General features: G+C 36.9%; 2 protein-coding genes across 3 annotated transcripts; one reads left to right on the forward strand and one right to left on the reverse strand.

The window, feature by feature from the left end:
* Positions 1 to 759: 759 nt before the first annotated feature.
* LOC144058371 (sialic acid-binding Ig-like lectin 14) lies at positions 760 to 8,390 on the reverse strand. The gene is made up of 10 exons (XM_077576792.1): positions 8,347 to 8,390; positions 8,150 to 8,216; positions 7,707 to 8,069; positions 5,982 to 6,269; positions 4,282 to 4,533; positions 3,930 to 4,184; positions 3,758 to 3,842; positions 1,632 to 1,709; positions 1,451 to 1,520; positions 760 to 1,377 (listed from the first exon to the last, which is right to left on the reverse strand). The coding sequence occupies exons 2-10, from the start codon at positions 8,193 to 8,195 to the stop codon at positions 1,327 to 1,329; spliced, it is 1,488 nt and encodes a 495-aa protein (XP_077432918.1). The 5' UTR covers positions 8,196 to 8,216; positions 8,347 to 8,390; the 3' UTR covers positions 760 to 1,326.
* Positions 8,391 to 13,117: 4,727 nt separating this feature from the next.
* LOC144058379 (myelin-associated glycoprotein-like) lies at positions 13,118 to 19,492 on the forward strand. Of its 2 annotated transcripts, XM_077576806.1 has the most exons (12): positions 13,118 to 13,196; positions 13,511 to 13,588; positions 13,671 to 14,063; positions 15,805 to 16,101; positions 17,415 to 17,514; positions 17,614 to 17,646; positions 17,721 to 17,753; positions 17,819 to 17,860; positions 18,587 to 18,622; positions 18,701 to 18,766; positions 19,148 to 19,175; positions 19,258 to 19,492. In XM_077576806.1, the coding sequence occupies exons 2-12, from the start codon at positions 13,543 to 13,545 to the stop codon at positions 19,318 to 19,320; spliced, it is 1,137 nt and encodes a 378-aa protein (XP_077432932.1). In that variant the 5' UTR covers positions 13,118 to 13,196; positions 13,511 to 13,542; the 3' UTR covers positions 19,321 to 19,492. The 2 variants fall into 2 exon arrangements, with proteins under 2 accessions (XP_077432932.1, XP_077432933.1); XM_077576807.1 differs by lacking the exon at positions 17,819 to 17,860.
* The last annotated feature ends 14 nt before the right edge of the window (positions 19,493 to 19,506 follow it).

Below are 19,506 nucleotides of genomic sequence, written 5' to 3' on the forward strand. Positions count from 1 at the left end.
AAAAACAGATTACATTCTCACAATATGCTATGTTTATCTTTCACGTGAGAACAAAACAGAATCTCAATATGCCAGCTTGCACTTTCTTCATATTTTAGACAAAACATGTTCTCAGTGTGCCAGCTTAAACTTTCTTCCCAAAACAGAATCTCAATATGCCAGTTTGCACTTTCTCAAGAAGGACAAGGGGAAAGGAATTTAGACGAAAACAAGATAACAGATAGGTTAAGGTCGAGTTGTATTGAGTTTAACATTATTTCACCTGCTCTACACATCTATAACTAAATTCAAAATGGTTAAAATATAAAATAAAGTATAAAAGATGTTAACAATATAAAATCCTAAAAAGAACTCTGCGACATTTTCTTTATCACATTTTCAAACACTCCTTTCCAAAGTGTACACAGGTGTAAGAAATTGAACATTGTGTGTACAGTATATACTGTATATACAATTTTGTTAATGAAAATGTCTTTATAATTTTAGTTTTCCTTGAAAGGGTTTAATTTTGGCCCGTGAGACGATATTCGTAAAGTAAAGAAAAATGAGTAATGTCGGAATAATTAATCAGCTGGCCATAATCAAAACATGAATTTGTGTTTTCAGACGCAGTCATCAGATGAGCAATGCAGTTTGCACACAGAATAGTTCTGGATGTCATTATTTTACACACAACCTAAAGTTACGGTTTGTTTAAAAAAAAAAACTTTTGAAAAATCACAGATCGACTTTAACGTGTTAAATATGACACAAATGTAATTACTGGTAACAAACACATATGACAAGGATGAATGTCCTTATAACTTTATTAACTGCCACACATTGCATTCTGGGAACAATAATATATGCAAAACAGGTAGCTTTAACAGGTCCGGAACTCATACAGGCAAAGTGTTGTTGCGTTCCATTTGCATTTGTGTTATTTTTTGGATTAATATGATTACAGTTGATCTCCGCAATTTAGGGCTGGCCTACAAATAGCGAAAATCTGCGTCTAATTGACGGCAATTGTTTTGAGGTTTATACCATTCTTTCCGATCCGGCCCACTTGGTAATATAGTTTCCACCATTCGGCCCCTGAGTTCATATGAGTTTGACACCCCTGTTTTAATCGATTTAGTCATTTCTACATTTTGATTGTTAGTGATAGATAGTCTACAAATAAGTGCAGCAATTACAGGGTTATTCACAAATACTACACTAAATAAATCCCAAAGTTACCTGAATTGAAAACATGAAACAATACTAACATTTGTACAAACATATACAACAACACAAATAGAAAACCTGTGACACTGTGCATGTCATAACTCCTTCAGGTTCATTTTACATATTGGCGTAAACTGGATGACGATCGCAGTCGATAGTCCACTCGGCCTGTGAGAAAAATACATTCAATTCACTCCAAGCAGACATGAAAGGAAATAACTCACAGAAAGTCTTAACAAACCTCACTCGTGTTGCCGTATATGTGATCACTGTACGTATTGCTTTGATCTCGACCAGTCTTGATGTTTTTCCTTGGAGGGGGGCAAGAAAAAGAGTCAGAAAATGACAGATGTTCCTTGTGGAATTACAGGTGGAAGGTTTTCCATCACAAAAAGGGGAAATGAGAATGATGACATTTGAACCTTGCTGCTCTGACAGTTTGAAGGGACTCCACAGATTTACGTGGTTGGTCTGAGGCAGGCGCGCCTCTTGAGGGACCCCTGGTGGTGAAACAACAGTATGTCATCTTATTGAGTGGTCAACAATTCATTTAAAAAAAAAAAATGTTTTTTGACATTCACAATGTGTGGTTTTACCAATTGTACTGATTTGTGAGAGAAAAAAATTACATAGGAGGCCCCAGGATAAAAAGCCGTTATTATGAAGTATTTATTTGTTTTTGTATTAGGCTCTATTTTCGTGACAGCGGTAAACCCCGCCCGACGTCTGGGGGTATCTCTGCATGGAGGTGGGTTAGATCGGATTTTGGTAATTTGGCAAACAGGTGCAAGCCGACGGATCTGCGAGACGGAGGGCTGCACCACTGCGGGAATGGCCGCAGCCTAATTATAATCAATGTGGCTCTTTTCATTCCCCTTAAATGCGCTTTAATGGAACCTCCAAAGTGGTTCTATGCTGCTCATTGGCTTCCAAGTAATTTGAAAATGTTTTTTTCCCCCCAAAACGTGAACGCTAGAGATGGGCGAGTACCGATATCAGGCCAATATCAGGCACATTTCATGGTATCGGTACTCGTGACGGATATTGATAATGGTATCGGCCCGCGCTTATTTTTATTGTGTGCTCTATGCAATATGACTTTTATGAGCAAACTGAAAACATATAATTGCCATTAATTTCATTCAATTTCAAGGAAATGTGCTAAAGTTGTGATATATATGTCATTTTTTAAGTGTTGGAAATTTTATGTATCATAAAGAATTAATGTTATCATCACTTGGTATCGGTATTGGTGAGTATTGAAGATTTGAGTGTCGGCATGGGTGCAAAAAAAAAAGAAAAAAAAAAGTGGTATCGCGACATCCCTAATATAAGCTAAAGTGGATTAATTAATGATTCCGGGCTCAAACTGTCACCATCACAGAACCTTGTGATTAATAAATGTAAGACATCTGGAACTTTATGGTTGCTTAGTTGTTATAGTATGAACTGCTTTAAAGGACTGAATGCTCAACTGGAAATGAATTAGTGCATATAATTGATATTTCTTTCATTATTTTTGCTCTGGAACATTGGTGTCAAAATGTTTGGCCCACCAGGGGGTACAGTCAGGCTCCTGGAGAAAGAACACAAAACTAATGTTTCAATAAAAGGAAATGCCATTGCAAATTCTGTCCACTGGAGGGCGCACTTATGACCACTTAAATGACATTCTGAAATGGGCTTTTATTCAGGATTTAATGCCTGATATTGATGTTCTTAAGGGACTGATTATTGCAAAATTTCTGTCAACTACTTAAATTAAAAGCTTGTCGAAATTTCCAGATGTATATGCCGGATTATTTTTTTTTTAACTCATTCGCTGCCATTGACGGCTATAGATGTCAAAAATTCATTTGAACTACTTCTATCTTTTTTTTTTCATTTTTGTTAACAAGAGTATGAAAACCTATAGATTTTTTTGTACATTTAGAACAGATGTAAAATTTGTGATTAATCGTGAGTTAGCTAGTGAAGTCATGCGATTAATTACTATTACAAATTTTAATCGCCTGATGCCCCTAATTTTTCAATAATCTTTTCTTTAAAAAAATAAACATTGAAATTGATTAAGAAAAATAAATTTTAAGCAAAGATTATTAAAAATGATGGACGTCAGGCGATTACAATTTTTAATCGTAATTAATCGCATGACTTCACTAGTTAACTCACGATTAATCACAATTTTTATATCTGTTTTAATACAATAAAAAAATTATAGGTTTTCAAACTCTTGTTAACAAAAGTGGGAAAAAAATGTTAAACTAATAAAAATAGTTAAAATGAATTTTTGACGTTTATAGCCGTCAATGGCAGTGAGTGAGTTAATTTGATTTTGAGATCACAAGTTGTTTTGGGGGAAAAAAATTATAATACATTTTATTTTACATTTTTTAAATAATATAATTTCAGATTGCTCTCATGATTTACAACAAGATTCACAATGAGATGATACTCAACAAATGTGAATATTTTCCAAAATCTACCAAAATTGTTGCTAAAGTCGTACATGACATGCAGGTTCCACTGTAGTGTGGCGGCGTCTTACCATTTCTTTATCATCACTATTAAGAGAGTCAGCAGCATCACAACAGCCCCAGCTGCAATAATAATATAAAGATACAGCTTTGTGCCTGTATTGAAACAAAATCAGGTGAAACAGTCTGAATTCACGTCATCCAAACTGATCATTCAATCAAGTGAAAGACGTTCGTCCGTACGGTGAACATGTAAAGTGATGGTGGCGCTTCCCAGGGTGTTGTTAGCCACGCAGTAGACAAACTCAGCAGAATGAAGAGAAACCTGCAGAGTGCCGATGGTGACGGAATCGTGTCGCTCTACGTCGGGCCTGGGAAGGACTGCATCAGGCAGTGAGAACCAGACATTGCTTGGGGGTCTGGACTCCGCAATACACACACACTTGACCATGTCCCCCTCGAAGGAGCAGGATGAGATGCTCTTAATCTCAGGAGCATCTAAAAAAAATATTTAAAAAATAAAACAAAAAAAAAACAAAAAAGGGGGGGGGGTCAGTCAAGTTTGGCCCAATCAGTGAGCTGATTGTTGACTTACACGTCACATCAAGCCGCACAGGTGATGATGTTGCTTTTCCCACGCCGTTGATGGCCGTGCAGTACAGGGCCCCCGTGCGTCTGGAGACGTTTGCCACGATGAAGACGCTGCCCTTGTGCAGCTCGCTGCCGTCTTCATTATGCCACTCGTAGCTGTTGGCGGGGGGGTTGGCATCGCAGCTGCACTTCAGACGCACGGTCTCGCCCTCCTTCACGTTTGCGTTGTAGTCAACGGCAACATTCACGGGGGCATCTGGAGAGAAGCACACGAAAGGCTAAGGGGGGGCTGTCTTTTGTGTTCACATTTAGAAATGAAAAGCAACAGTAAACATCATTATTTAATAATATACTGTAAAAAGAGTTAAATGGTTTTGTAAATTATTATTTTACTCTTTTTTTTTATAATATAAAAAATGTACAATAAATAAATTAGTGGCGTCAGGCAATTACATTTTTTAATCATAATTAATCAAATGACTTCAATAGGTTACGCACAATGAATTGCAAATGTGATATCTTGTTAATATAAAAGTGGAAAAAAATGTAAACAGAATAGAAATATGACTTCATCTGTTAGTCATTGATACAGTAATTTCATAATAATCCATCAAATTGAGTTAAAATTAAAAATATGTTCTTTACTGTACAATGTGATATAGATTTGTGTTGAGGTCATTTTTCTGCCACTCGATGGCATAATTGCCTTTGTAAGACAGTGACAGCTCAATGCATTTCTCTTTTCATGGTAAGAGCTATCTACTCTTTAATATGAAGTAATTTGTGAAATTCTGCACATTTTTAAAATTGTAAAATACAACTTGACCCCAATCGCCACAAATATATGCATTATTACTAAATTTATTACTGCTAAAATTTGACGTGGATGTGTCCACTGGAATTCCCCCAGTACAGGCTTTCCAAGTAAGGGGCGGTCATTAATCGTGCGTACAAAAAAAAAATGAGTGCCATTAAAGGAACTTTAAATTAACTCAAAATTAACACAGTGATTTTGACACCCCTAAAATAAATAAATAAATACATTTAATTAAACAATTTTATGAAAAGAGAGGGCTCTTAATAATATTAATAATATAAATCTGGGGTATCAAACGTAGGGCCTGCGGGCCAGAACCAGCCCACCAGGGGGGTCATGTCTGGCCCGTGAGGACAGAACACAAACGGCAGTTTTTCCCTAAACATTAACTACTGTTGCTAATTTTGTCCACTGGAGGGCGCACTGATGACCACTTAAATGACATTTTGAAATTTGGCTGTTACTCAGGATTTGAAGCAAAAAAAAATCCACTCATTTTTTCGAAAAGAAATGTCATGTTTCTCTGCAATAAGATTTAAAAAATGAAGCATATTTTGTAAATATTTGCGCACAAAAAATAAACAGGAAATATTTTTGACCTGTTGCTATTTATATTTATATTAGGCCAGGACAAACTAGTCCAGACCACTTTAGATAACATTTATGTGAAAGTGGCTCGTAAATTAAAATGCAACAAATCGTAACAAAAATGAATGAACTTAGAAATGCAAAAGCTTTGGGTGGGGGTTGAGAACCTTACATGGTATATTGCATATTTGCAGGTGGGCTGATTCCCCACTAAATGCCCAGGTACCAAATGCACCACTGAGCAGGTTATATTGTTGGCACTCACATAGTAATGCACTTCACCGCCACCTTCTACTTACATTTCACATTTATGATCTTGGATGCCTCCTGTTGCTCCCCCCCCTTGAATATGACGCGACACTGCAAATGTGTGTTGTTATTAGCATGGGCAGGGTGAAAAGTCAGTGTGGACGTAACTTCCCACTGGCCGTTCTCCAGCGGCCTTGTCTGATATTGTTGATGTCCAAAGTGACTCCAATGGATGACAGGAGGAGAGATGGGGCATGAGTGAGTGACAGAACAGAAAGCCATCACAATTGGATGATCTATGTCTTCCGTCACAGTTAAATTGACAGGACTTAGTTTACCTGGGAAAACAGAAAAATGTTTTGTTTTAATAATGAGTTGCTTTTTTAAAATTTGTTAAAATGACAACATAAAATGAGGCAGCGGTCCAGAGCAACAACTATTATACAATTGATGTTTTCCTTAATAAAATCCCCTTCACAGTTCAAACAAGTAAAAATCTTGGAGTAAAAATTAGAAAGTGTTTTGAAAAATACAGTTCAGCCTCCAATGTTATCTGGTGTACTATTCTATTTTATTATAAGAATAATAGAATAATAAGATAGCTAATATACTAATTCCTTTAGCTGCTCACTTAAGTGGTCTAGGTGAAGACAGGGTTGGTTGTCCCATGGGTTGGTTGTCACACACTCATTAACTCTCGCTACCAGAGTAACCTGTCTCCCAAATTTTTGTCTAAAATTAATTACAATTAATCTGCTGTTGATGTTAAGGTGAGAGGACTTTTTCTGTTTTTAACGTCTAATTGTAAATATCCAGATCCTCAGTATTTTTATTCTATACTTTTACTTGCACGGTTGTAAGCCTTGATGTTATAAAACTATATATGTGTAGATAGGTCTGATGCCACTGAACATTTTGAGTGGTTGAAAGTGAAAAAAATATTCATAAATGACTAAGTTATCTCACTTCAAAGGAAATGCCGGATTTTGGCAAAATTACAAGAGTTTTGTGCTATTCGGAAAACTGCCATTGTAAAAAACTGGGCATGCATAAAAAAATTATATTGTTATGACTTATGGACTTATTCAACCCTCTAAATATGTCATATGAAATATTCAAATTAGACCTTTATTTTACATACAGTATATATACAGCATAGTTAATTTTGCTGTTAGCATAATACTGCTATTATTGTCCATAGAGGGCATTAAAAAAAACATTTTTTTAAACTATATATGTATAGATAGGTCTGATGCCAGTGAACATTTTTGAGCGGTCGAAAGTGAAAAAAATATTCATAAATGATTAAGTTATCACACTTCAAAGGAAATGCCAGATTTTGGCAAAAATTACAAGAATTTAATCAAACTATAATAACGCCCAGGGGTTAAACATCACTACATGATTGATTAGGGAAAATATATCTACTTAAAGTCTTCGTTCAGACGAGAGGCGCAAGCCTAGCTATCTTGAGAGCTAGCAGGCTTTTGGGGATCCTCTTGGCCGGTGAACGATATTAATAGAGTTCTTCTTCTTCTTCTTCTTCTTCAGATGTTATAAATCATAATGAGTGCTTAAGCTGAATTGTCACAAGATTTGCTAATGTCTTGCCAATGTTCAACCAAGTTTTAGTAACTTTTCAGGGATATCTTGACCAAAAAAACTTGTGAAAACTAAATGATAAGCTTAAGCTATAAATACATGTACAGTATTGTTACATCCAGACACTCAGTTCATACAAGTCTGCTACAAATACGTAAAGGCTTTATACTTACGTATCATTTGTATGGAGACAGTCTTGTCTAGGTAAGAGAACTTTTCAAAGTCTTTCATTTCAATCCTAAAATGAAAAGGCCCTAGGTCGCTTTTTTGAAGCGGGTCGATCTTTAGCGAGCAGTCCTTCTGTCTGACGTCTCCCACCAGCTCGGTTCGACCGTGATACAGCTGTTTTATTTTTGAGCCATTAGGGTGATAGATGAGGTGATTATCTGCCTCCAACCAAATCCCAATAAATTCATTGATGGCCTTCTTTGGATCGGGATAGTTAAATGAACAGGGAATCACCACACAAGATCCAGGTAGTCCTTTCACAGAAGATGGCACCTCAATAGTCCAGGACGATGCCTTAACACAAATGACTGCAATAGAATGGAACATGCCAAGTCAATTTTCTGTATCCTCAGGGACAAAAAAATTAAATCAAGAAGTGATGCCATACCTTCAGAGAAAAAGACAAACAATAGACAAGTATTTACAGTATTCATTGTGTCCTCTTGCGACAAGACCTGCAAAGAAAGTCACAGAGTTTTCCAGGCTGTGGCACAACAAGTACAACCTCGCCCAGTGTGACATGATGACGACATCATGCCAGCAACACATCCAACCACGTGTGAAGAAAGACAACACTGCAGATACCTGAATCTTTAGCTTGCAGTTTACTATGCTATTTAATTTGTCATTAAAAAAAAAAAAAAAAAGTCATGGGTGGGCATAAAAGTAGTTGTCGTAAGCCAAAATCCGTATTTTCCATATGCTTCATATTTCATGAACTAACTGAAAGAAAGATTCAAGTCATTCTCTTCTTTTGCTTTCTATTCTTTGCGATTGCCAAAATGAATCTTTTTAAATGCCCGAGTAAACATTGTTGGTCTCATTTCCACTTTAACAAATGGAACATCTTTATTTCAGGAACCATAACTTCCCTATTTGTATTTTTATGCTTACCTTGTCATGGATGATATTAATCATTTCATGAAACCAAGTCAACAAGCACGCACGGCAAGCTCTTACTTAAGCTTCTTTCATTTCAATATTTTCACTGGTGAAAAAAAATTGTTTTCAAATGACTTTTTTTTTTTAAAAATCATATTATGTGTTGGATAAAAAAAGAAGTTAGGATAGCATTTTGCACATTTGCTCAAAGTTCTCAGATCTGGGGTTCGAATCAGGTTCTCCTGTGTAGTATGATTATTCCCTCTCTTGCTTGGTTGAATTTTTATCCTGGTTCTCCTGCTTCTTCCCACAGGCCAAAAACATTCAAGTTAGGTTTACTGGGGACTAAATTGTCAATCGTTGTAAATGCTTGTTTGTCTATAGAGGTGCCATGTGATTGACTTGCGACAAGTCCACAGTGTGAGCAGGTTATTATTGTTTTGGAATTTTCATTTTAGTTCGTTTTGATTTCGGGTATTTTTTTTCTTCTTTTTTTCCCCCCAAGTTAGTTAGTTTTAATTAGTTCTCAGGGTGGTTCTGTTCATTTTTATTAGTTTTAGTTATTTATTAAATGCTTAGTATCTGTTAGTTTCAGTATTAGTTTTAATTTGAAAAATGTGTATTAGTTGTGTGCAATATTTAAAAAAAACACCATGGTAAAAATTTGTGTCGTTCCGATACAGTTTTTTGGCTCCCGATACCGATTCCGATACCTAGGTTGTTGTTTTTTTCAACATTAAAAAAAACTGCCCTGCCATTGGTTCAGAGTATTCAAGGGCTAACAGGTTATCCTAGCTTGGCATGCAGTGAACACGTCACACATCAGTGAATGTTGTGCAGAAGTAAAACACAAGATGCTGCATCCAAAGTCCTATATTAGCGTCGGAAATTATAGTATCGGCATGTTACTAGTTAGTACTTGCCGATGCCGATACCATTGTTTTTATGCAGTATCGGGGCCTCTGCCGATACCGGTTTTGGTATCAGAACAACACTAGTAAAAATAAATCTGCTTAAAATCACATACCCCTAGGTGGTATTGTAACCCGTTTTGTAGTGATGGCAAAATGAAGCTTCATGAAGCATTTGCGATACTTTTTGACTCCTCTAGATGGTGCTCTTGGTTTAAAAATAAAGGCAAGTGCAATAAAAAATGATTACATTTGCATTGCATCTTTGAATCATGAGTGCCATCTTGAGGAGTCAAAAGGTATCGCAAGTGCTTCATGAAGCTTCATTTTCCCATCACTACCGTTTTGGGCTTTTTGATGGTTCTGACCAAGCCGTTTCAAAATAAAATACTGCCCACGGGTTTCATTAAAATGATCCCCAAAGGCTCATGCATTAAATTAATTAGCAATGACCAAAGACTAAAACAAAGGGCATTTTCATTATAATTATAATTCGTTTTAGTTAGTTTTGTAAACGTAAAATGTAGTTTCAGTTAGTTTTTATTTTATTTAAAAAAATATATTGTTTTTATTTTTATCTTATTTTGTTAATGAAAATGTTTTTTGAATTTTTGGTTAGTTTTCGTTGAGTGTAAGCAATAAGAAATGACTAGAAAATGAATGGATTTTATCTTTTTGTTCTGCCATGAATTTCACTGTGCACAATAAATTAAATTTTCCATAATAATCAAATGTATTGCTGCGAACTTGTGTCATATATAAATAATAAAACATATAAATGATAAAAGACAAACAATTTCCTTTTCAATCTTATGTATTACAATTGCACAGTCTAACGCATGAAATGATACATTATACAGCTCTATTGAAAACAACAGCTAATGTAAACATTGTAGTGTATGTTTCAAATGAAAATGATGTCCTCTAGACGCGGTACCTGAAGTCAGAGGTGTCATCATGACAGGATTTCCTCTTCTCACATGATGCACAAACAAACAGGAAGGCAGCAACAATTTATCATAACAATGCTCAAACACCAAAAAATAAACTCCAGTTTGCCATTTTTGTGTTCCGTCTCCACCGAGGCCTCATTTCCTGACAAATTATTTCCTTGCAGATTGGATCACCTCACGGCTCCCCAACAAAAGCAGGGTTCAGAATTCCACCAGCATTTGGATGACAAATGTTTTGCTCCTGCAAAGCTAAGTGGCCATAACGAACGCTGTCCGTCGAACTGACTTTTTTCACCGAGCGCTTTTTTTTAACATTCCAGAGTTCTTCTTCACATTGGGTCAAGAAATCCTCCAGCTTGACTTTGTCTTCTTTAGGCTGTCCCCAAGATAGTCTCCTTGGACTCGGGGTGATGAAACTGGAGGACGCCAGGTTACCCATCACAGGAAGGTTCTTGATTTGAAAAAAAAAACAAGAAGGAAACATGAACAAGTATGAGTAGGAAAAAACGAGCATATTCGGCAACGATATGTTGAAGTATGTACGATGACCGGAGGAGGTCTTTACTCACGAGTCTGAATGTTCCAACACTGAACCTGAAGTTGTTTTCCCGCCCATTTTAAAGTGCGTCTGTTCTTAATGGCATCTGACTGAGAGGATTTAGGTTTAATCATGGCAGTAACAAAACAAGTTTGATCAGTGCTGATTAATGGCGCTGCACAATCAGTTTTCTCACAGCCACAGTCAATCGGTCAATCAAACAGGAACACACAATCATTTTTAAAGAGGAAATGTCGTCTACATGGAAAGCTTTGCTTTGTATGGAAAACCTGCATTCAGGGAAGCTGGTTCATTTACAATTCAGCACAGAAAAAATGTTCTTTTTTTTTACTAAATAGTTATTATAAAAAAAAATTAATCTTGAGCCAACCCCCAATTTTAATGGAGAATATTGGAAGTTTATCAGCATGTTTTGAAGATTTTTTTTTTTTTTTTTACAGTTTTCAAACAGACCCCTTCCACTCCTCCCCCAATTTTACAAATGCATTTCAATGGGCGTCACTTACAGTAAATGCCAATTTTCACTATTCCTGAGCTGGCACGTATTTTGTCAGAATTTAAGATGGCATTTTTGTAATACATCTGGCTAATGTCTTGTCCTATTTTGCCCCCATTCCCACCTCCCAATAGCGCTGTGGTACCCCCCGTCCCCCCATCATTTAAGTTGGCCATCCCTGTTTTAGAAAATGCCAACAAACTGGTAACATGAAAAAAAAAACTCATCAAGATTTACTTTTTTTGTCTATAAAAAATAATTTAAAATTTTAAATAATAACTCTTCCAAGATATTCCCCTGAAAATAGCCCATAATTAACTTTCAATGATATGACAAATGTTACGCTTAACTGTATATTCATCGCTCAGAATATAAATGTTCCACAAACGTGTTAAGTAATATTAAATGGTATTCATTACCTTTCATATTTCCTTTATGATTGACACTTTAAAAAGCAATCTGCCGATCTCAAAGTTATTCTCAAGGCACCGCCATCAACCAATACAACTGGAAACATAATTTGAAGAAAGAATAAGTGGAAGGTAACTGTCGTTATCTGAGCCCTCAGTAACTGTGATGTCATTTTAGTCGACAGAAAATGGCAAAACACTCCCTGAGATGGATAAAAACGTGTGGATTTTACTGCTTAACCCTGGAGAAGCCACGGGATCAAATTTGGCCCCTATAAATTCTGCTACTCAAATAACAAAGACCTTTTTTTTTTTTAACAAATTTAACTTCAAAAGTCCAGAGTGCCACTTCTGACCCCTGCATGGGGCCATCTAGTGGATGAATATTGCACTTACATGAGCCAGAGTGGTGGTTACAAGATGGCTAAAATGCAACAAATAAAACAAAAAAATTATATTGTTCAATGTAGCTGTGTATTTGATTGATTATTTTCTTAAATTCTAAATAGTTTACTGACAGTTTTTGTTATTCAGATTTTTCGAAATGATACCCCTAAATCCCAAAGGGTCAAATTTCGCCCTAATTCTAAATTAGGGAATACATTGAAAAAAACATTGAAAAAACATATATTTTGGTGTTCAGTGAACTTATAGGAGTCATTTAATGTATAATTCCTAATTTTCCAAAGAAGAAAATGGTTGTTGGGTTCTCCAATAATTTATTAATTTTACTCAAACGTTATATTAATCCAAATGCCGTGGGGGCCCAACACATTATTGTAAAGAAGATGTTTGGATTGACTTCCCCTTTAACAATATCATTGCATCCTCAAAATACTATTTTAAAATGACAATTCAAAAAAGAGCTTGCTCCCTGATCAACTTTGTATTCCAATAATTTAGTGTTATGATCGGTTTATCAAAGGAAAGGAAAATAGTTCATGTGTGCTGTCATTTCCTGAAAGTCATACCAACAATTTGTAGTGTAGTTTATGAAACCACTGTGGCTTAAACTCAAATTATGCTGGACTGAGATGAGAAGAAGCATAAAATTTGCCTAAGAATTGAGACCACCCATTCATTTGCATCATTTCTTGTCGCCGTGACCTTGTTTAAAACCTTCCTCACGTAGTCACAGTCTTGAGATTTTCACGTGCAGACCATATCGTCGTAAAAGTTTTTCTTGTTCTAATTAATCCATCCGCCAAAAAGAAGCCTCGGCAGGTAAGAATGTCGAATATTTGTTACACATTTCACAAGTTTAATGACAAATGTATTTTTGTTCTGTTTCCAGTGCATACTGAATGTGTCATATAGTATGTCATTAAATAAATATACACAATAAATAAATAAATAAATAAATTCTAAGTGGGTGCAACACATTTAAAATGAAACAGATGGCAAGGAAATGACTTAAGCTGAAATCAATGAAGCAGAGAGTTACAGGTGCCACATAATAATATAAATCACTTCTATAAAGCGGCACATATTTCAAACTATAATGCATTTTGGATGTGATTTATATTTTCTTTTCACAGATTTCGTTGCTGCTGAATCAGATCATAAAAATATGAATATTAGAAGAAGGCTGATGGTGTTGTATGTGCTTATAACGGGTAACGGATTCTTCCACTATTTCCCCTCTCGTTCTTATATCGCTCAGCCGTATGACCGTCATTTTCAACATTTCTCTTTCAGCTTGTCATGGTGATTTCAATGGCGAATGGAAGGCCACCGTTGTAAAGCACATTGACGCTTTGGTCAATTCCTGTGTGGTGTTGCCCTGCTCCTTCAGCCATCCTAAAGAACAACTCCCCAGCTCCAGACTTCGAGGAATCTGGCATCATCAAGCGCAACATAACCAACGCATATATCATAAGGATCAGACAAACGTCTTACCCAACTTTCGAGACCGCACTCGGTTGTTGGGGCATTTGGGTCAGGGGAACTGCAGCTTGGAGATGACCCAAATCAAAGACTATGACAACGGGCCTTTCTGTTTCCGCATTGAATTAGCGGCAACAGAAGGCGATATCGACCACCCTGACAAATTCTCGTTTGTGGAGGACTGCGTCCAGTTGAAAATGTTACGTAAGTCCGCATGGAATTCTAGATCTATATTAGGGATGGTCATAAATCAAGAATTCCAATTATTCCATTGTATGGATAATGTGCATTAATGGAGAACGTATGCCAGTGTAGAACTCCTGGGGGTGGCGTGGCTCAGTGGTAGAGTGGTTGTCGCCCAACCCAGAGGTTGTGGGTTCAATCATGCCATTGTGACCGCCGAAGTATCCTTGAATAATAATCGGATTTATATAGCGTTTTTCTAGACACTCAAAGACGCTTTACATTGGAGTCGATACATTCTTCGTGCACTCACACAGTCACACTGCGGTGGGGGTCAGCTACTTAAGTAGCCACAGCTGTCCCGGGGGCAGGCTGACGGGAGCGTGGCTGCCAGTGTGCGCCTATGACCACCACCAAACATTCGCACCTTCCATACACCGGTGTGAGCAGCACTGGAGGCAATTTGTGTGAGGTGCCTTGCCCAAGGACACAACGACAGACTTGGGGAGAACGGGGATCAAACAGCCGACCTTCTGGTTACTGAACGACCATCTCTGCACCCTGAGCCACAGCCGCCACTAAGGTACTAAACCCCCAGTTTCTCCTGATGCTGCGTCATCAGTAGGTGAAGACTGAAATGTAAAGCGCTTTGAGGGCCTTGTAAGGTGGAAAAGTGCTACATAAATGAAATACCGTTTACATTTACCAATGGGGAGTAAACATTTTTGGTAAGTATGTTCCAATATACTTGTAGACTACATTTTTTTTTTTTTTTTTGAAAACACCCACCCCCCTTCCCCCCATAAAGCCAAGGGGTATTGATTTGCACATGCGCTAGTTAGGGGGGGATTTTCTTTTGACTCATTCACTGCCATTGACGGCTATAGACGTCAAAAATTCATTTGAACTACTTCTATTAGTTTAACATTTTTTTCCACTTTTGTTAACAAGAGTATGAAAACCTATAATTTTTTTATTGTACATTTAGAACATATATAAAATGTGTGATTAATCATGAGTTAACTAGTGAAGTCATGCAATTTATTACGATAAAAAAATTGTAATCGCCTGACGCCCCTAATTTTTAATAATCTTTTATTTTTTTTAATCGCGTCAGGCGATTGCATTTTTCAATTGTAATTAATTGCATGACTTCAATAGTTAACTCACGATTAATCACAAATTGTATATCCATTGTAAATGTACAATAATTTGTTTCTAGGTTTTCATACTCTTGTTAACAAAAGTGGGAAAAAATGTTAAACTAACGAATTTTTGACGTCTATAGCCGTCAATGGCAGTGAATGAGTTAAAAAATATTTTTATTATTTTTTAGCATTTGGCCTACATTATACCAATACAGTAAAAAATTAAGTAAACATTTTGTAAATTTTATGTATGATATGTTATTATGTCTGCAGTGTATGATTTCCATTTATTCCCATAATGCCACTGACTATGCACATACCTCATGCAAAATTGTTAGCATTTAGCCTACAAGTACATTCGAACGTATTTGCAAATATGTTAAAACTGATTTTCAAGTACAAGTATGTTCGAAAGTATTTGTTAATACGTTCAAACGTATTTACAAATATGTCGAAACGTATTTGCCAGTCAAAAATGTTTACTCCGAATTGGCAGTTCCATGCTTCCAAAGGAATTGATTTTCCTCATAGTCAATGAAGGCAAGTTCAGTAAATGTTCATCCCTAATCATCAGGATTATCCTGTAGAATTAACTGTTTGATTGACTTTTATAGCTGACCCTCCAAAACCCACGCTGTCCTACGCAAACACAGCAAACGAAAGCCGTCCCTACACCGTCGTCTGCTCGGTGACCTACACTTGCCCCACCCACGCGCCCTTGCTGACATGGAGCATGGGCAACGCACACGACGTCACCACGGTCATCAAAGAAATTCACGCCGGCTTTTGGGAGGTTCAGTCCATCCTCATCATCGTTCCCGAGGCGAAGGATGACCACAATGATGTCACTTGCACGGCCACCTTTTATGGAGGGATGTCATCCTCTGACAAGTTCACGCTTTTTGTCAAACGTGAGTGAGTTCATGCTTTCATTGAAAGCAGAGACAATTGAGATTGTCTATTAATAAGTTTGACCACAGTTTGTTTCGGGACGCTTGGTTTAATTTGGTTGTGTGTAGAATTTAGTGCCATCTAGTGGTCAACTAATAGAATGGACCGACCTCAGTCCGGTTTTCTTTAGAAAACTGTAACACTTCAAACTACTAATTAGATATATAAATTGAATAGCATTTTGATTGCTTTTTAAAAGCAGGAAAAGTAAGTAAAACTGAATAAAACTGCCAATTTGCTGATTAGCATGTCATGTTTAGTTTCTGTTTGCCTTGTGTGTCTTCCTTGTTCTGTCATGTTTAGTTTCTGTCTTGTTAATTGTGATCCTGCCCTTCCTCGTGTCATCCAATCAGTGCCCTCAGCCGCTTGTCTTGCCCAGGTGTGTCTTGTTGTGTCATTAGTGTTGGTGTATTTAGTCTGCTGTCTTCCCTCTGTCTGTGTTGGTTCATTGTTGTTGTAAGTTTTTCCCCATGTCATGCTGCCCTTCTTGACAGGGGGGCTTTGGGACCCAGATGCGGGAAGGCAGAGGTGTAGTCCAAAAAAAGGAATTTAATTACTATGAAAAAAGGCAATCTTCAAAATTACCAGATGAAACAAAACATAAAACAAAACATGAACCAAAACATGGGTAAACAACTTAGGCAAAAACGAACAGCATGCGATTGGAAAAGACGAGGCAAAAAACCGGGCAGCATGACATGGGGAAAAACTTGCAACAACAATGAACCGACACAGACAGAGGGAAGACAGCAGACTAAATACACTAACACTAATGACACAACAAGACACACCTGGGCAAGACACAAGTGGCTGAGGGCACTGATTGGATGACACGAGGAAGGGCAGGATCACAATTAACAAGACAGAAACTAAACATGACAGAACAAGGAAGACACACAAGGCAAACAGAAACTAAACATGACATAGCATACCATGTTGAGTGAGGCTATTTGCTAACAGCATACCATGCTAAATGACTGACTATTTTAGACTATTATCTGTGCTGCTGTGTGTGAGTCTATGCGTGTATTGATGCTACTAAATGGAAATAAAAGTTCAATAGATGGTCCCTTTAAAAAACAAAACAAAATGGCCGCTTGGAACATTAGCTGAAAGGCGATTTGAGTTGTTCTTGCTTTGTTGTTTTCTTGCATGTGAGTTAAACTTTGTAGCCTTTGTGTGTATTTTGGTTTGAACATGTCTTGTTTTCAGTTGCATATAGCATGCAGATTGTCTTTTCTTTAGGGTCGTAAAAGTAAGTTTGTGTTTTCAGGCACAAAAAACCATCACCACATCATCATTCCTACAGTAGTAGCAGTTGGGATCATTGTGCTCTTCGGGGGGCTCTGCATTGCGATGGCAACAAAATACAAGTGAGTCATGTTAGAAACATCTTTAAGGAACAAAGTGATTTATTTAAATTCTAGTTTTTGTTAAAAATAAAAATAAAAAATGTGTGCTCTCTGCTCAAGGAGGCGCATTGCAGAACTGCAAGATCAATACAGGTGAGTGCTAATAATAATCCATTTGCTAGCGCTGTGCTATACATTTGAGGAATGTGATTGTTTTTGTCATTTAGCTTGCGGAACCGGCTTTCGAGGTTGTCTCGCAGGTGAGAGGCTTTGACTTTGTCCTGACTTGCACATTTGCATTTCATGAAATTCAACCCATTTGCAGGACCCGGTCGGATCATTTGCAACTAGCCCAAGCTAACCACAGGCAAGACGCACATACACTCAAGATGAAATATGAATTTAAAAGAAACCATACTGTACAGTCTACTTATGTACAGTCCCTCCTGTGCAGAAAGGAAGGACAGCTATTTTTATATTTATAGATATGCTTGATTTGAATAGTTTCTGTTCTCTATTCCATTTGCAGCCGTTTTCTCTTGAAATGACTTTGCAGCTGTACCAGTTCAACGTCAACTTTAAATAATCAATTGCTTTTCTTTTAACTAAGTCAGCAAAAGGCCCGATTGGTGCAGATATCGCAAGGCCGAATTTGACAGGAAAGACATTTAGGGGTTGCTCCACCCAGAGCGTGTACATGAACGACTGAAGTCGATGGGTGAATCTGTGCAGCCAGAAAAGAATCCCTTTTAGGAGCTTTTGAGGATTTCTATTGTTTTTGTCATTTAGCTTGCGGGACAATCTTACAGAGTAATTTAATTTTTGGGAGCTTAACACAAACACAGTTTGATTGTTGCTTATGTAATAGTTACGTTTCTTGAGATGGTAAATTTAAACAAATTCACTCCGTGTATCAATTTTTTTGAGTTTCACTTTTTGAATTAAAATACCCAAATGAATGAAGTAGTGCACAATATTCAAATTGAAATGCAACTGTATACATACATGATTTAAGAGATTTGAGACCTGCAGACAAGTGTTAGATTGCAGTTTAGGCTATTTTCCTTATTATTCACTACATGATTTATTGCAGGTGGCCGAGAGACAACATGGTGGAGTTGAAGCATTTGTAAGTGGGTCAAAGGAAAACAAATGTGTATGTGAAGCCAATCGTAATCGTGTCATATTGTTCATGTGATCCATACAGGCCAAACACTTCGACATCTGGAGCTGGACAGAAATGCTGGAAACCTCATCTGCCATGTCCTAAAAGGTACCAAATTGTTGAAGCGGTATTCAGGCCACAAGGAAAAGAATAAGAAAGTTTGTTATTCAAGGATAATGATGAAATATTACATTTGTAAAATGACTTGAGTAAAGTCTTAATGTTGTGAGAATGAAATGCTTGTTTTGAGAACAAAGTCAAGAATTTTTTTAATTTTTTCATTATAAACTTTAATCCCATAATAAATAAATACATTTTAAAAAATCCCCACTACCTAGAACTTTATTCAAATGGATTTTTTTTTTCCTTCTCAGGGTAGCCTAATATTCTTTAGTATCAATCGAATGTCCCAAAAAAATACAAATAATAATTCTAATGTTTTTTTTGTGTGTGTGTGTGTGTGTGTGTCTTCCTCATATTGGCCAACAGCCAGCCAACATCTTTCAATTACAAACCGGTAAGAGCCTTGCTTCTAATAATTCCACAAGCCTTGATGACTATCCACGTTTGTGACAATAGCATCTCTTAACCTCTCCCAGGACATTTCTGATGCCGACGATTACGAGAATACAGCCGATCTCAACGTGTACGGGAACCTTTGAACTTTGAATTGAAATCTTTTGTCAATTGAAATATAGAGTATTTTTCTTTTGCTTTTACTGCATATATTCGGGAGAACAATGACTTAAAAAGTGAGGTGAAATGGAACCAAAAAAACTGATTGGAAGTGAGAATGAATAATGATGGCAAAATAAAAAGAGGAATAAGAACTGACACATTATGGCTGA

The sequence above is a fragment of the Vanacampus margaritifer genome, chromosome 9 (genome assembly GCF_051991255.1).
Source record: "Vanacampus margaritifer isolate UIUO_Vmar chromosome 9, RoL_Vmar_1.0, whole genome shotgun sequence".
NCBI lineage: Eukaryota > Metazoa > Chordata > Actinopteri > Syngnathiformes > Syngnathidae > Vanacampus > Vanacampus margaritifer.